Source organism: Calonectris borealis, chromosome 2 (genome assembly GCF_964195595.1).
Source record: "Calonectris borealis chromosome 2, bCalBor7.hap1.2, whole genome shotgun sequence".
NCBI classification, from domain to species: Eukaryota; Metazoa; Chordata; class Aves; order Procellariiformes; family Procellariidae; genus Calonectris; species Calonectris borealis.
This window is the reverse complement of record NC_134313.1, coordinates 108,364,058-108,381,029: the sequence shown is the minus strand read 5'-3', so window position 1 is coordinate 108,381,029 and position 16,972 is coordinate 108,364,058. Positions and strand designations below refer to the sequence as shown.

The 16,972-nt window shown below is 39.1% G+C and overlaps 1 protein-coding gene across 1 annotated transcript in view; it reads left to right on the top strand.

The window, feature by feature from the left end:
* The window catches only part of ADCY1 (adenylate cyclase 1), a 154,249-nt gene extending 139,898 nt beyond the window's left edge, over window positions 1-14,351 (top strand). Inside the window, exons 15-20 of the mRNA XM_075142917.1 lie at window positions 3,614-3,730; window positions 4,779-4,925; window positions 5,312-5,410; window positions 9,449-9,563; window positions 11,175-11,299; window positions 12,171-14,351. Of these exons, the coding sequence (XP_074999018.1) occupies window positions 3,614-3,730; window positions 4,779-4,925; window positions 5,312-5,410; window positions 9,449-9,563; window positions 11,175-11,299; window positions 12,171-12,509 (942 nt within the window). The 3' untranslated portion in view covers window positions 12,510-14,351. The remainder of the gene's footprint in view (window positions 1-3,613; window positions 3,731-4,778; window positions 4,926-5,311; window positions 5,411-9,448; window positions 9,564-11,174; window positions 11,300-12,170) is intronic.
* The last annotated feature ends 2,621 nt before the right edge of the window (window positions 14,352-16,972 follow it).

The following is a 16,972-nucleotide window of genomic DNA, read 5'->3' as shown; positions in this document are numbered from 1 at the left end:
TGCCTGACTTGAAATAGGCCAGGGCACAAAAAGCTAAGAGCAGTTGAGCTACATTCCCTTTGTTCTGCTGTTTGCATAATTTGTCTCTAGGGTTCGCTACCATTACTTACCATGGTATTATTCAAGGGCCTTCCATGACCTTAGTGGTTTTAATCTCATTTCTGGCAACTGAACTTTCTCAGAGTCAAAATTGTAGTTAACAGTTTTGCATCCAAAGAGAGGAAGAGATGATTGCTAGGTGTGTTGCATTCTACTAGCATTCTACTATGTTGTCGTGGTTTAACCCCAGCCAGCAAAAATAAACGCCACGCAGCCGCTCGATCACCACCCCCCCCGGTGGGATGGGGGAGAGAATCGGGAGGGCATAAGTAGGAAAGTTCCCGGGTTGAGATAAAAACAGTTTAATAATTGAAATAAAACTAAGTAGAACAGTAATAATAACAATGAGAACAACAACAATAACAGAATACACAAAGCAGGCAATGCACAACGCAACCGCCCGCCGACCGCGTGTCACGAACGGGGGGCAAGGCCCCCCCCCACACCTGGTTTTTATACTGAGCATGATGTCACATGGCATAGAATACCCCATTGGCCAGCTGGGTCCACCACCCCGGCTGTGCTCCCCCCTCCCGGTGCAAGCATCACCCAGCAACAGCCAAAGCATCAATGGGCCATCAACGCTCCTTTCACACCGAACCCAAAACACAGCACACCCCCCAAGCTACTGGGAAGAAAGTTAACCCTGTCCCAGCTGGAACCAGGACATATGTTTCTTAGCAATGGCGACTTCCTTGATGCCTTTCCCTGCTCTTAGAGGATTTTGCCACCCGTTCAGTCATGACTTTGGTGGTTTGGTTTGAGCCACTAGCTCTTCACACAAGAGCTCAGTTCTCAGCCTCTTAGTCATGGCTGTGGTCCCATCATCGTGAACATTGTCACACCCATACCTGCACACACACAGCAGTGTCACTGGCATTCCTCTCCCAGTTGTTTCATGACTGTATTGAAGCGAGACAGAGAGGAGAAAAGCCATCACATGCCTTAAGGTTCCATCAGAAGGAAACCAACAGGCAACAGGCTAGAGTGTCCTTTCTCATTTATTTTATGTTGGTATATTAGAATTATCTTTTATTTCTGTGTGTCAAAGGCTGGACAGAAGTCCAGCAACATGACCAAGGTCAGCAGGGTCTGCCTCAGTGCTGGCAGCTTTGTCCTTGTGCTGTGGCTTGCTCTGAAACCTTTGTTGTGAATCATACAAAATGGTAGGAAACACTACATATTGCTGAAGAACCTTCTCAATCATGTCTTCCTAAATGCATGACTGGCAAGGCGGAGGAATCTCATCACACATTTCCAGATCAGAAATGAACAGCAGCTACCAGTGATTGAGCAACACCACTGTCCATGCAATGCGTCAGACTGATTACTCCACTTACCTACCCCTGCTTGATTACTGTGACTTGTCCAGAAATCTCTAGGCCCTGCCCAAAGGTGTATTGTTTTTCAGGCTGCTATTCTGCCCCATATTGTATTGGGAGCTTAACTGAGAACCTTAAAAGTTCCAAGGAACAAAGTAACAAAAAGTTCGTATTCAAAAAATAGAGGAATGGATAAGCAAGCCCAAAATGGATTTTTTATTCAGAGCATGAATTCAGTTTGCAAATCTCTTTGCTGTCGTCACAGTAAAATTTCCAATATTCCAGTATGACGTAAAAATGGAGTGGTAAGCATGGTTTGGATTTTCAGCTGGAAAAAGCTTTTTCTTTTTACTATTAGAACATTTAAATTCTAACAGTCAGACTAAACACAAGAGGCCATTACAGATGTTTATAGACAACAATAAGTCAGAGACAGAGTTATACCACCAAAATAGGGGAAGGATATTTTAAGAAAACAGCATATGAAATTTAAACAGCAAAAAAAGTGTCAGGAAAACAGCTCACAAACAGGAAACAGATACTTGCTTAGAATAAAAATTTCAGGTATATTTCTTGCAGAGCTTAACTGCTATTTAATGTTTACTGATATTTCACCTCTGGAATAAATTCTGATTCTGATTAAACAAATTAGAGGAGGAGCTGAGAATTTATTTCAAAAGGGAATGATTCCTGAAGAAGTTACATTTATAAAACTAGTTCTCTTTCAGCATTCTTTCTCCTTGTAAAGAAATTTAAGAATACAGAAGTAAACTGCAAGGCAAAGCAGACTGTGTGATTTGAATGAAAAGGTTGTTTCCTAAGTTTTGTCATGGAAAACAAAAATTAGCTTCCTGGAAAAAAAAATCACATGAAAAGAATATTGTAAGGCTATACAAAGGCAAGAGGTGATTGGTTTTCTCCTACTTAGACATGGATAGTAAGAAAAGTATATGGACTTTGTAATAGATCAGGATAGCAAATTCTAGATACAAAAGGGATACCAACAAAGATTAGAGCAGATTCTTCAGTGGTTTACGTGATTGTAGTTTCTCAACAATGCCTGAGAATGTGGCCTTCCAGTCTTCTGCTGACTGCAACTAGATAAACAAAATCATATTGGGATCATGGCAGAAGATTTGTGTTACAGTTCTGTAAGTGTGATTGAAGAGCAAAGAATAAGCTGTGATTTCTATGAGATGAATTATATGTAACTGATCAAATGTTTTCTAATTGAAAACAGAATGTGGGGGCAAAAGTCACTCTAACAACAAGGAGCAAATTCCAGAGAAGTAATTTTGCAGAAGAGTCTACTAAAGACTAGGCTGGAATTTGCAAACCTAAGAGTCCCAAACGAGATGCCTAGGTATTCAGTATTTTTCCAATAAGGGGTCTGATTTTCAGAATTGTTTCCTAATGCATGACTCCCACTAACTCCTGTGAGTCAAGACAACTGTAATCAGATACCAGTATTTTGGGTTAAGGACCTCAGCTGTGTTAACTCCTAGGCACTCTTTCTGAATGCTGTCATTCACATGAATGATAGAATTTCTGTTGCTGTTGTGCACAGAAATTTCTGTGCACAGGAACTGTATATGTTTTCATGACAAATACCAGAGGTAATTAAAACCAACTCTAGAAATGCTGATTTTTTTTTTTTTTTTTAAATTGCATATCATTCTTAAGGATGTTCAATTTTAAAACCTTTTTCTCTGTTAAAGTTACTGTCTTACCAGGTCTGTTGCCATTTTACTGTAAAATGACATAGGTTTGCTTTAAACACTGGTGATTCTCCAGGCTTCTCTTTTGAAAGGTGGATCAAATACTGCTGTCACTGTCTCCACCTACGTGGGAAGTAATTGGCCTCCAAGGCCAATGTGACTTAAGTGGGATTATTCTAGCTTTTTACTCTATAAAAATATCAAGGGCCTATTTAAAAGAACAGAGAACTATAGAAGACACAAATACACTTAGCTGATCAAGCCCTGAAAGTAGTCATCAGCTTGAATTACTACGAACTTACAGGGATTTTGCCCCAATATAAAAGCATGGTATAGGAGAACTGTTCCCACTCTACTTTGCAGGCATTATTTTGCTCAGTTTAATTTCAAAGAATGAATTAACAGAAAGTATTTGATGGCTTCAGCCTATATTTTGCTTTTTGGAAAGGTTTTTCTTTTCCTTTATCCCCACAGGCAGAAGAAGAGAGAGATGATATGGAGAGAGTCAAGCTGGATAATAAAAGAATTCTCTTCAACCTGTTGCCAGCACATGTTGCACAGCACTTTCTTATGTCTAATCCAAGAAATATGGTAAACCACGATAAAATTTAAATACATGGTGATGTTGTATGGGTGTGACCCTGTGTAGCTTGGGTCACCTTTCAACTGTATGTTTTCAAGAAAGGCTCGGACTTATAAAATTTCATTCATGTTAAAAGGAATAGTTTTGTAAAAACTTGTGTTCAAGAATTAGATTGGGATTATTTCTTTCGCTGTAGTGTCCTCCTTCTCTGAAGAATTTTAATAAAAAGCAGGATGAAGGAATGTTGTGTCATTCAACATCAATGCAGCCAAGTGTCTGCATGCAAATCACTGATTTTTTTTTTCAATCAATTTAGAATATTGGGATTTATCACAGTATTTCATAAACTCAGTTTGATTCTGATTGGTGAAGTTTATGAACTGCCAGACATTTCCATATGAACCACTCTAGTTCTGGAAATTCACTGCCATTACCAAACCCATCCATTTAGAGTTAAAAACAGAGAATTGTACACACCCAAGGAAGACACAGTAGCTTTTAACATCAAAGGCTGTAGTGATTAAATAAAGTGCTTCAGCAAGCCCTTACCAAGTCCTTCCGGTGCAGCTGCAATACCTGCAGCACTGGAGTAGCCATAATGATACTGCTCTTGAGAGTTTGGATCAATGTATTTGAGCCACAGAAGAGTGGTTTTACTTTCCGTGAGCCCTCTGAATTCTTAAGCAGAAACCTTACCATACAGAACAGCATTACTTCGTTAATGTTGAACACAGGACTCTGCAACTTAGGGGAAGACATGAAGGAGAGAGGCTGGTTTTGTGCTGCAGGGTAAAATTGTTCCATCTCCTATTTTAGTTATAAAACAGAGAAAAAGACTAAGTTGTTTTAAATGGGTTTAATAGCTTAGGTGTTAATTTTCTTTTGTGTTTTTGAGTGGAGAGATCTTTCAAAATTTTTTAATAAGGCTGGCTTTCTCTCTACCAAAAATTATGGCTTTTGTCTTAGCTATTGCTTAGCAGTAGAATAGATATAATAATGATGCCTGGTTTAGATTAATCTTTTAAAATAAAAATTATATCTGCTCATGAACTGCAGGACCTTTATTACCAGTCATATTCACAAGTGGGAGTGATGTTTGCTTCCATCCCAAATTTCAATGATTTCTACATCGAATTGGACGGCAATAATATGGGAGTGGAATGTTTACGCCTATTAAATGAAATTATTGCTGATTTTGATGAGGTAAGGTCTAAACACTTTGTCTTTTGACCATATCAGTTCTACCAAATTACTATCAACAGAGATTATCTGTAGCAACTCAGCATATCTTGAGCTGCCTAATAAAACAGTACTGGAAGCTTCCTATTGAATTATAGTTGGTGTTCACTGGGCTTCTCTAAAGAGCCCAGTTTGTATTTTTAGGCACATGAGTCTGACCTCAAATTCCTCTAATATAGGAAGAGTATTAAAATCTGAGTTAACGGTAGTTTTTTCAATGCCCTCAAAGCGGGCAAGCCTCAACTTACCAAATATAATATGGTTTAATCAATTGCACATATTATCTGATAACTATGGTTGCTTCTCTAAAATATTATGTAATATTTAACAGTTTTATGTTTTAAACAAAGCTTATGGACAAAGAATATTATAAGGACATAGAAAAGATCAAGACAATTGGAAGTACATATATGGCAGCTGTCGGACTCGTACCTACTTCGGGAACTAAGGTAAGAAGATTTTACATGACAGTCATTTGTGGAGGAACCATTCTCCTTCAATTTCCAGAGGAACATCAGAAACACAACTAACTCTATGTGATTGTAGATAACTTGTATTACTTTGTTACAACAATTTAAATTTGAAATTCAAAGAACAACCATAGCCTGAAAAGAAAAATTGCTACCCTAGCAGTTGCTCATGTGGCTTCATTTGGGATTTCATTGTCTGCAGCTCTGGATTCTCCGCAATTTGGCATATAAAGCTGCTAAGTCAGAGTGGTAGTGTTTTAAACCCTGTATCTTAGATGACCTTGTAAGATGCCGGTAAAGGGAGGATTCTAGGTGTAATGAATTGCTGCAAAACTAACACAAGAATATTAAAATGTGATTTTTTTTTTCTTTTTTATATTGAAATCTGGGTGCAACCTACAATCAAAACAAACAGCCTCTCCCAACCCCCATCATGGACAGGAACTTAGTGCTAGGTACATTGCTGCACTTTACCATGGTCCCTCCAAATCAGCTCTTCTTTGTCTCCACTGCTAGCATTCTTTTTACCCCTTTAATTACTCAGCAATAAAAAAAGTCAAAGTCATTTCAGACCCACTAGTTCTGGGGCACAGTTCTTCTGTATCCTCATTACTACTCCTGAGTGTGTTTCTCATCTTAAGTTTGTGTCTTGGGACAGAGATTTGCCAGATTTGCATGCAGCACCTAAAAAGGCAGAGAACCCTGTGGGCAGTACACTAACTATATTGTATACAGAGTACTATGCACATTAATAATTATATTAATAAAATTAATTTATGAAAAAATAATAAAATTAATAATATGAGGAATATAATGAAAATGAACGCAGCCCATGTACCTAGTCTGCCCAGAATTTCCAAACACCTCTCCCCTGTTCTGATATGCATGTATGTATGCTGTAGAGGTACACTCATGCATATGGTTTAGCATTGAAAAATAACACCGAATTAGAGGGCAAAAGCAAAAAGGGCTGGAAGATGGCCTGTGAACTTTCTAGCAACAATTATCCTTGTTAAGTAAATAAAAAACAAGGCCACATTGAAATCAACTGTTAGAATCATGTTGGAGTATATCACATGCAACTAATTTTCTAGTCTGCAGGGTATTTACAACTGATGCTTTCCTTTGTATCATTCCTAGAAATCTACACATTACAAAAAGGTATTTTTAAAACTCTGTTTATGCTGAAATGTTTGACTTCTGGATCCTGAGACAGGCAAAAACATTGATCCTTTGAATTTTGTTCAGTGTGATCTCAGGCAAACAGGCAACAGCATACTTGTGTGTCTGCTATAAATGCTCTTTGAACTATAATCCTGAAAACAAGTGTGTTATTGGGTAACTTTGGCAGCATGTGTTCCAAAACCTAAACATGTTTATCTCTTGTATTTTATAGTTGCTAACGGAAGGGTCAGCTGAGTTAGCCCAATACTGAAGATACCACTCTGAGCTCATGATAGTAATGCATTTTAAATCACGGCAGAAGGTCTTGTACAGGACTCTGCCTTTCTCTGAAATCTTGGGGCAAATTTTGATCTTTTCTGTACATGTAGAATTTATTTAACATTCTGTATTCCAGAAAACCTAAAGATCTTGTATGAAACAGCCAATATTTTTTACTTTAATTTGGGGTTTCAGCTCTTCTGTGATCTCTTCCCACTGCTTGTGTGATGCAAACGAGTAGAAATCATTCACATCCTCTCAGCAGTTTCCGACTAGGTCTTCAGCATGCAGCTATGTATTGAAAGTCTGATGATCCTGGGTAGCCCATCCTGCACAGATGATCGATACCAGCCATCACACAGTCCCTGGGCTGCCCTGTGGAGTCATATGTGTCCATGGGTAGCCATAAGAGACTCAAGTGCTTCTGGTCTCCCCTCTGCGAGGGGTGTCCCAGCTTCATCAGAAAATCTGGCACAGCCTCTGATTGTGAGCCACCAATTTCATACTAGGATTTGGACATAAGCGGAAAGCAGTGGATGGGGTTAACTGTGCTCTTAACCGAGGATATTTACACACATAAGAACCCAGTACCCTGATGAAGTTAAATATTTAAATCCCATATTTTACAGGACTGTTGCTTCTGCACCTTGACTTCAGCAGGTGACTATAGTAAATGTACATTGCTTCTCTCAGAGTGGTTTTGTTGTGATGCTCTGGGCAGTCTTTCCAGTAACTATTCCTCTGATGTTTAAATAAATAATTGCTTGCCAGTTACACCATCAGGGCAGCACACAAACCAAGCTCTTTGTAGATCTTTTGCACAATCTAAGTTCATTGTGTGTGTGGAGTCCTTTGAAATTACGTCTGTGATTTCACCAGGGTCCTGACTTCACCAGGGTCCTAACTTTGTGGTGTTCTTCAGTGCAGGTTCAAAAGAGTTTGCCAGTAATCCTTTTGAGAGGCATCTGTCACCTGCAGTGCATCCAGTATTTGTCACCAGTCCTCTCTCCTGCAACCCTGAGGGGCATTACAGGAAATGAAAGCATTCATCAGGCAGCAAAGAAATGGAAGGATAAGGAACACAAAGAAGATTAGAGGATTAAATACACTCCTCCCTTCCTCCTCCAGGCATCCAATATTCTTCTCCTCCTCTGTTGGAAGTGTAGCCATCAGCTCTTTAAACTTAATTCTTGTTCTTCCTTTGTTTTTGTGAGGCTGGAAAAGAGTAGAGCTAGTTGACATTGCAAGAAGCAGAATGCCAGAGACGCAGGCAGGTAAATAAAAATATCCTTCCTAAAAATTGGCACTGGCCCAAGGATGACTTTCATAATTTTTTGTTAGCACTTTGCTCTAATTTTTGTAAATTTCCCAGCCACATGAAGAAACCCTTTCAAACTGAGCCGAATAAAGCAAATAGCAACCTGCTTCTCAGGTTTCTCAGCCACTGTCAAGTACTCCACTTATACAATCTCACTATCATGACAAAAACCCAGCGAGCTCTCATCTCATGCCAGCTGCCACAGCCCTGTTGTGCAACACCCTACTGGAGCTAGACTGCCACTGACCCTGCATTTCTTTCACCATATCCTACCTTTCGCCCACTTTCACTTTGCAAATCTGTTCAAGAATTCATATTTATTATTCAAATAAGAGCACAACCTAAGAGCAACCGTACTGAGTCAGGTCAAAGGTCTATTCTAGTAACCGGTCTTTAACTAGCCAACGGTAGATCCTGGGGGAAGGGCATGAGTTACAGGACAAACACGCAAACATCTCTTTTCCACTTTCTAATTATATGCTGCTTAAGAAATTCTAGGGCTACAGATAATATCTTTTTACTACTTTGTAGCAAATATTTCATCCATGAGATTGAGTAATTATGTTTGAATCTAGCTAACTTTTGGAATCCACAATATCTTCTGAAAATGAGTTCCACAGTTTAATGAGACTGAAGTTGTAAAAATCATTTTCTTACATTTTGGGGTTTTTTACAAGTTGATACTTCAGCATTTCATTTGATCCCTTCTGGTTCTTTTGCTTTAGTTCATTTAGATATGGTTTATAACAACTCACTTCAGCTTGCCGGGAAAGAAAATAGGGGTGTTCTGCATCTCACAGGATTAAACCTAACAGGAATTTTGTCAATGGGAACAGCATGCACCCCATGGAGCTGGGAGCCAGCAAAAACCCCACAGGGAGAAGAGGGCAGAAACTACAGTTATTAATAATCATCAGGCAAAGCAGTTTTGTAAGAAAGCAGGTTATATTCCCTGCCACGCTCACAACAAACATCTGCAGCTCTCTAGCAACAGAACCACTTTACCACGGGAACTTTGCTTTCCATTCTTCCCAGAAATCAGAAAGAGAGAGAGAAGAAAAAAAAAAAATTCAGTACTTGAGAAAAGAATGCATGTGCTGTAGCCACCATCAAAATTTTCTTTTCACAAACAGCAAAATGAGTTAGATTCTTTTCCTAAGCCATCCAGTCTGAGCTTTTCATTGTTTTTCACCTCGGTATTTCACCTGCCTCTCAGTACCATACAAATCTAATGTGCAATGCTATTTTGTTTCTAGGCTAAAAAATCAATTTATTCCCATCTGAGTACACTGGCAGATTTTGCAATAGAGATGTTTGACGTTCTTGATGAAATCAACTATCAGTCTTACAACGACTTTGTCCTACGAGTTGGTAAGTCACGTTTCAAAAATTATCACACAAGCAGAACATGGTTGTTTGTTGGCTTTCCCTGGGCTGTCTGCAGAGGATTACCTGTGCTGCACTCACGATTAAAACTGAAAACCCTCCTTTAGCTGGAGAGTCACATCCATGTAGAAGGTCAGCAGGCTGTATGGTGAGCATCATTATTAAGGAATTATAACTGTGTCCAATTCCAGTGTGTTTACTTAATCTATGCACCCCTAAAAGGAAACTGCACCAATAATTTTATACAATATTATTAGCGTACCCAGTCTTGTGGCTTACACTGCTTTGCATTGCTAAACTGCTGCAAACTGGGTCTGACTATACTTAACTATTAAGTTGCGTCTGCAGAAGCTTTGTGGGTATTGGAAGTGTGATGGGACATTTTTGTCCGCAGATGCCAAATCACCTCAAACAGTCCCTTTTTCTCCAACAAATCAAATCCTCTGGTCTTCACAACAATGCAATCCTTTACATGTTATTACACGTCTTATCTCTCAGAGTCCTTTCTCCCAGCCTTCTTAGAGAGCAAGTTCCCCTCTTCCCTTCCTTCCCTGCATCCTGCTCCTCTGCAATGGTACTTCCACTGCTGTTCTCATTTCATTGCATATTCTAACACAGATAGTTTTCTCCAGCTTCTTTCTCTATATATTTTCCTGGCTGAATTGTGAGAATGGGCTGGACAAGGGGAAAAGTGAGGTTGCTAGCAGCGGAAGATTGAGAAAGACTGAAGTCGTCAAGGGTAGCAATAGGAGAGTTATAAATCTTTGCCCTCTTGTACATCCTAATAATTTTAAACCCCAAATTCTCTTGAACTCTGTTATAACTGGTCTTTCCAGTTTCACGAAGGGGTAGAAGACAAATATCTAACCCCCATTCTTCTGCATAACTTGCCTGGGAAAGCCCTTGCACAGAACCTCACACAGTGTTTAGCATATGCAGTTCTTCAGAGCACTCAGAAGAAGGAACATCCTCTTTTATCTTCCAAACAAGGTGTCAAAATCAGTCAGAAATGTATAAACGAGCCCTGTGGTTTCCCAAAAAATAATGCTTGAACAATTTTCACGTACTCTTGTCTTCTTCCAGTGTCTCCCTGATCTGAGTTGTCTACTACTGACAACCGATGTGACATGCTTCCTTTACCCCATTCCTTGTGTCTTCCAGGCCACTATTTCTGTTCCACATGGAAAATCTCCATTAAAAGGCTTTATATGAGCAACCACAGTGGAAGTCATAGCAAACAATTAAAGATCTTTAACAGTTTGTCATGAATTGTTCTACAGCTAAACTCTGCACTACCACTACTTTTCTTCTTTTCTTAAAAAAAAAACAAAACAAAAAAAGAAAATCCACAGATGAGACAAATTTTTATGTTGTCTATCACATTGCATTTCCAATAAGACATCTCTGTGTATGTCTTTATTTTGTTTCTAAAGCTCTTACAAATACAGAAGTCCAATAGGCATTAATTTAACATATATTATGTCCTATGACCAGAAAATTCTAAGGCACCTGTGTTAAATCTATTTTGCAGGATTCATGTTTCCCTTGGATAATACACTGTAGTGCTTGAAACCAAAGTCATTGTTTTGATTTTAGGTATTAATGTTGGGCCAGTAGTGGCTGGAGTCATTGGAGCCAGAAGACCACAGTATGATATCTGGGGGAACACTGTTAATGTTGCCAGCCGGATGGATAGTACTGGAGTGCAGGGAAAAATTCAGGTGAGTGCATTCTGAGACAATTTTGCAAACATATCTCCTGTTTTATACATGGTTACATTTTCAAGACCACTTAGAAAACACAACCTCACTTGATCTTGTGGTTCTTATGAAAAGGGCAATATTCTCCAGATGATTCAAGCATCAGAGGTATAGTTGTTTTCCTTTATATACGCTTCACTACTTGGAGGCAATGAAATCCTCAAATAAATCATTTCCCATCAGAAGAAACGGAGTTCTCTGCTGCATTGCACACAGTTGGAGGCAAGCCTGGGAATGTCGACACTGCACGGGCCAGTCCTTGTGCTGTAGGAATTTTGCCTGAATAAGGACTACAAGGAAAGGATCTATGTCCATTTGCATCCTGCTGCATTTTATGTAGCTTTGAAAATTCCTTGGACACTTTGGATCGGAGAGGCTACACAGACAGAAAACGTTGTTGTTATACTAGAGCTTGGCTAGAAGCTATGCTGCACCTCTCAAAATCTCAATGAACTCTTGCAGTCCTTTATCCAAAATACCTGCCTAGTCTCCAGGGATCAAAAGTTCTTCTGGAGTAAATTAACATCACTGGAACTGATGCAGCTTACAACAGTGGACAATTTAGTTACACATTTCTGCTGGATGGAGCTTAATCTGGCTGTGTTATTATTCAGCTCAAGACCAGAAGTTCTGCTTCTCAGATTCCAGTTTGGTCAGTGATTTTTAATTCCTTAAGAAAATTCTAAGTGAGCCCGAGAGCAGCAGTAGGTACTAATTCATTCTGCTTATGCGTATTTCATGACAGAGAAGTAAAATGGGGAGGGGTGGGCAGTTCTAGGATTAACCTTATATGAACAGGAAAAACTAATAGTTCTTTTTTTTCTGTCTTCAGGTGACAGAAGAAGTTCAGCGGATATTAAAAAGGTGCAGTTATGAATTCATGTGCAGGGGTAAAGTCAGTGTAAAGGGAAAAGGCGAAATGTTGACCTATTTCCTAGAAGGAAAGGCCGATGGAAATAATTCACAAACACGGTCTTTAAACTTAGAGCGGAAAATGTACCCTTACGGGAGAGCAAACATTCAAACAAAACTGGGCACGAGCTCTCCTTCAGTATCCTCAGTTGCTAGCTTTACTGTAAAAGCTGGGCTTGGAGCAGGTCAAGCATCTGCCACTCACACAAATCAAACACTGCATTATCTTCCTTCTGTGCCAGCTGTGAAGGAGGCGTAGAGCAGAGGAGATTTGGTTGTGCCATTTGCAGTGAACCTGGAGAGCAATGGTTGCCTGAATTTTTACCAAGAGATCAGAGGTCATAGGCCATGGCATTAACCAAGGACCACTACAACCCAACCAAAGAGAACTTGGGGACTGTGTAATGAACTCTTGGGATGGAACATATAAGGGCTAGCAATTCTGTTAGGAAAAGTCAAAACCTGATTTTCTGGAAATGAGGAATATTTTCTTGGCATTTTTAAAGGGAAAATGAAAAAAAAAAGAGATAAACGTGCAAGCAGTTATTTATGTGTGTGTGTGTATATAAATGTTTTAATCTATATATGCACATATACAAAGTCCTGTGTAGACTTAATAGAGATTTATAGAGATAAACATAAAAATATGTATTTATTTACACATCCACCTGCAATGACACAGCAAAGAGATTTCTCTTTCTGTCATACCCAGCATTGTTGAGTCTGGGATTAGCAAAGCTGCATTTAACTGTGGAGTGTGGGGCAGCTGGAGACTCTCCAGGGTTACAGCAAGAGTTAAAGAAACTGTGTTCCCAACACATGAGTTAGTTAAAGCAATGAGAACAGTGTTCATTGTGCTGTCAATGGCAGATTAATGAAGGCTGGATTCAGCTAATTGCTAAACCCTATATATTTTTTAAAATTCTCCTTGCATGCTCCAAAAACTTCAAAAAAATTCCAATTCAAACCATAACACTAGGATATGAAGTAGAAAAACCACAGAGCTTAAATGTTTGGCAGAAGAACAATATATATTCTTTCCATCTAAAAAAAAAAAAGGGTGGTAGAGTTTAGAAGTTGCTGCCTCTTCACAGGTCATTTGACTCTGTGCAAGACAGAGGAGCACCCTGCAAGCACAGCAATATGCTTATGCAATATAGAAACATTCCTTTATGTACAGTGCTGATTTTATTGAAGAGCAGAAGGATGGTATTATTTCAGGCTTTTACAAACAGCACAGGTCCCGTGGCTCAGTTCCAGGATTTAGCATTACCTTTCTAAACAGCTCGAAGAATAGTCCTGTACTGGTGACAAACACGCTGTTGCTAGCTTTGTGACATTTGTATGTTTGCCAACATAGTCTTACATCTTAATTGATTTTTAAATTTATGCCACAGTTTTATCATCTCTTGATTCTACCCAGGCTCACTCTTCAAAGCTGTACAATTATAGAAAGCTATAATTCTGAGAAACAAGCACAGTCAAACTTTGCCCAAATGAGGAGCACACTGGTAAATGTGCCAGGAGAGTGAGGCCTGCTCTTAATCTGCATAAAAGGGAACATATTTTGACTCCTTTTTCCTTTAATGCAGCCCACATCCTATTGTTCATGGTTTCATCTTGAAACGCTGATCTGGATGTGAAATGTGGAGTGCAGCTCCATACTTGAGGTGGGGGAAGCTGGAGATCATCCTGCTGCGTGACATATGCTCCATGGACAGGTGCCATACTGTCCTGATGGGGATGCACAAGCTAGCCAGCCTCACTGCTTTCCAAAAAAGAAGCAAAACTTTATGTTGTCTAAAAACATGCAAAACTTCCTTTTAACTAAAAAAAAAAAAACCAAACACAAATCAAACCCAAAAAACCCACACAAGACTGCAGAAGTTGTCCAGATTGTACAGTAGAAAACTTGCCTGTACTAGATGTCACATTTCCCTCTCAATAGGTGGGCCTATTGTATTACTGATTTCAGTGGAAAGAAGATTATGAGTGATTCTCCCACAACCAGCATTTGCTTTAGAGCAGTCACTGTGTTAAAAGTATATGGACAAATACTTGTGTCAACAGATGCAAATGGTTAAAGAAATGCTGCAGGAGTTTCCATTCTCCATGTAGCCATATCAGGCTGCTGTGGGACTTCAGTGGTTTTCAGCAGGGTTTTTAATTAATTCTTATGTACCCTGTCAGCTAGGTGCTTCATTACAAAGCTAGCAAAATGAGTCTTGTGATTAAAATGACTATAAAAATCTGAGAATTGCTTCCTAACTGTACTAGGTGTATGCACACTGGCTGATCTGTGGAAAGTCACTGCATTTCTTTATCTCCCTAACAGCTATCCAGTTCACAGGTATTCTTCTGGTTTTGAGGCATTCAAAGATATTTAAATAAATACATGTAGAGAGTACAAATTTAAAAGAATAAATATTTACATAATTAAATTGAATAAGTGGTATCCATGTAAAGCACACTGCATATTTACGTTTTCTAATAGGTTTGTAAGAACTAAATAATCACACAGCTAAGTTAAATATTTAACCAAAATGGAAAGCATTATATGCAATAGCATTAATCAGTCAGTTCCACTCACAAAGAGCCCAAGTTACACAATTTTTGAATCAGTGCATTTGGAATAATTTCACCGATAATAATAAAACATTATTTTTACATGTACTGTTATTAAAAGCATGTTCAGATCCTAGCATAGACCAAATACAGCCATTGACCCACCCCAAAAGCTTACAATGAAATTATTTCTTTGTTACTTTTTTAATAGGTCCAAGATACAGGCATGTCGCCATTGTTTCTTTTATCATTAAATGGACAATGAGCAAAAATGAATTGTCCTCTGTGCTAATACTTTCGGGAGTGTTCTCATTCCCAGACTCATTCCCAGCCTAGTCCCGGAGTAATGTCAGTGGAAGATCATGTAGCAAGGTAAATTTGGATTATTCACTTTAATATTTTAAAAGATTAGCAGGTGCTAGTAGAATTACTCCAAAGTTTTTCTAAGCCTGATCCTCCTCTCCAACAGTCGAATGAGGCACGTGACTTTTGTAAGAATGTTTTCCATGTTGAATGGAAAGGACCAGACAGGCGCAGTCCATCATCAGCTTCTCATTCGGCCCTTTTGCAAGAGGTCTGTGCCTTTGGAGCAGGCTGAGTGGACCAGGACGGCTTCTTGGTGCTGCAGCCAGTCCAGTGTCCATGTGCTAGCTTACAGCATCAGTGATGGTGTATTTGGAGTCAGCTTCCAGACTTTTTTTGAGTCCTACCATTAACATTTTTCATATTTTTGTTGTGGTTGTTGTTGCTCGTTTTACTATGGGGAAAACTATATTTTTCTGTGTAGTCCTGGACTGAGCCGTACAGAATCATGAAGAAAGTTCAGCCAAGGCACAAATTAGTAAAAAGGCATGTGAAAATGATAGGTAGTGTTCAGCAGCCATTCCAACAGGGAAAGCTAAATGGCCGTTGAAATCATGATATAATGAAGCTGTGCTCTTGCCTTTATCCTTTCACTCCCTATTCATATAATTTTTCCCCGTTTTCTTTTTCTGTGTACATTTGTTTTATTTCAGCTCTTGTGTGATAGCTTTAAATGACAGATTTAATCTCTCTGCTCTACCGCATTCTTTGATATGTTCAGTAAGTTTTATACATGGGAAGAGGTAGTAGTAATACTTCCGATAACCCCACAAATGCACATTTTCTGCCAAATTAGAGAAGCTTGTCATCAAATTTTTATTGGCAATTGGCTGAAGATAATATGTGGCCCACTCCAATATCCCTGAAAATCATCAGAAGGATTTCCTTGGATTTCTGTGGGATTTGGGTTGTGTCCACCTTAATGCATGCAGTTGTATTTCCTGTCTTGCATTTATTAATTTTCTGGTCAAGCTCTGTAACTTTTGCCTGGGAGACCTTGCTGTAGCCCCAGCAAGAAGTCAATTCTGCCCCACAGTACCCAAAAGTCCTTCACGTTTAACCGACGATAGCAACTTGTTGCATTGAGGGCAGAATAGCCTCTTCCTCTTCTATTCACTGTTTTGTGCAGCTGTCAGCTTGAAACAATTAACAGATACGAGCCCTACAATAAAGTGATGCCATTTTGGCATGGCGACGTCTGTCAATAGCAAGCACAATATTTCACATCAGTTTGCACGTTTTCTCTTTCAGATAATAGTAATAATTGAAGTCTTTCGTTCTTTATATAAGCAGATAAGTATCAGAGATCTTCAGACTTCACTGTCTTGGGAGCTAATTTCAAAGTGTTCCTATGCTACCTTTATCTTTAAATGATTTTTAAATTATTATTCTCTGCTGAGATTACAAACTGGCATTCAATTGAATTACTGGCTAGATATTTCCAAACATTTTCCACTTGCATTGACTAGAAAGCTATTTTATCCAGCCTGTAAAATGCGTTGTTTTTTGTAGCTGCTTCCCGCTGTGGCAAGTCGTACTCCCTTGTCTTCACTAAAAAACATGCAAATTCTCCCTTGCTTTCTCTAGGTGAGACTGAGAGCCAAAAGCTTCAGCTCGTTAGGGCTGAATCTGCATCCTTTATGTACCCACAAGGCCTGCAGAAATCACCAAGAGTTTAGCACGTTATGAAGGTCAGGAGTTGAGCTTCTGTAGGCCAAGTTCTGCTTTGGGTTACAGTGATGTCTCGCATTGGTACTGAACTGAATATTTTACAACACTGTAACCGAGAGTAGG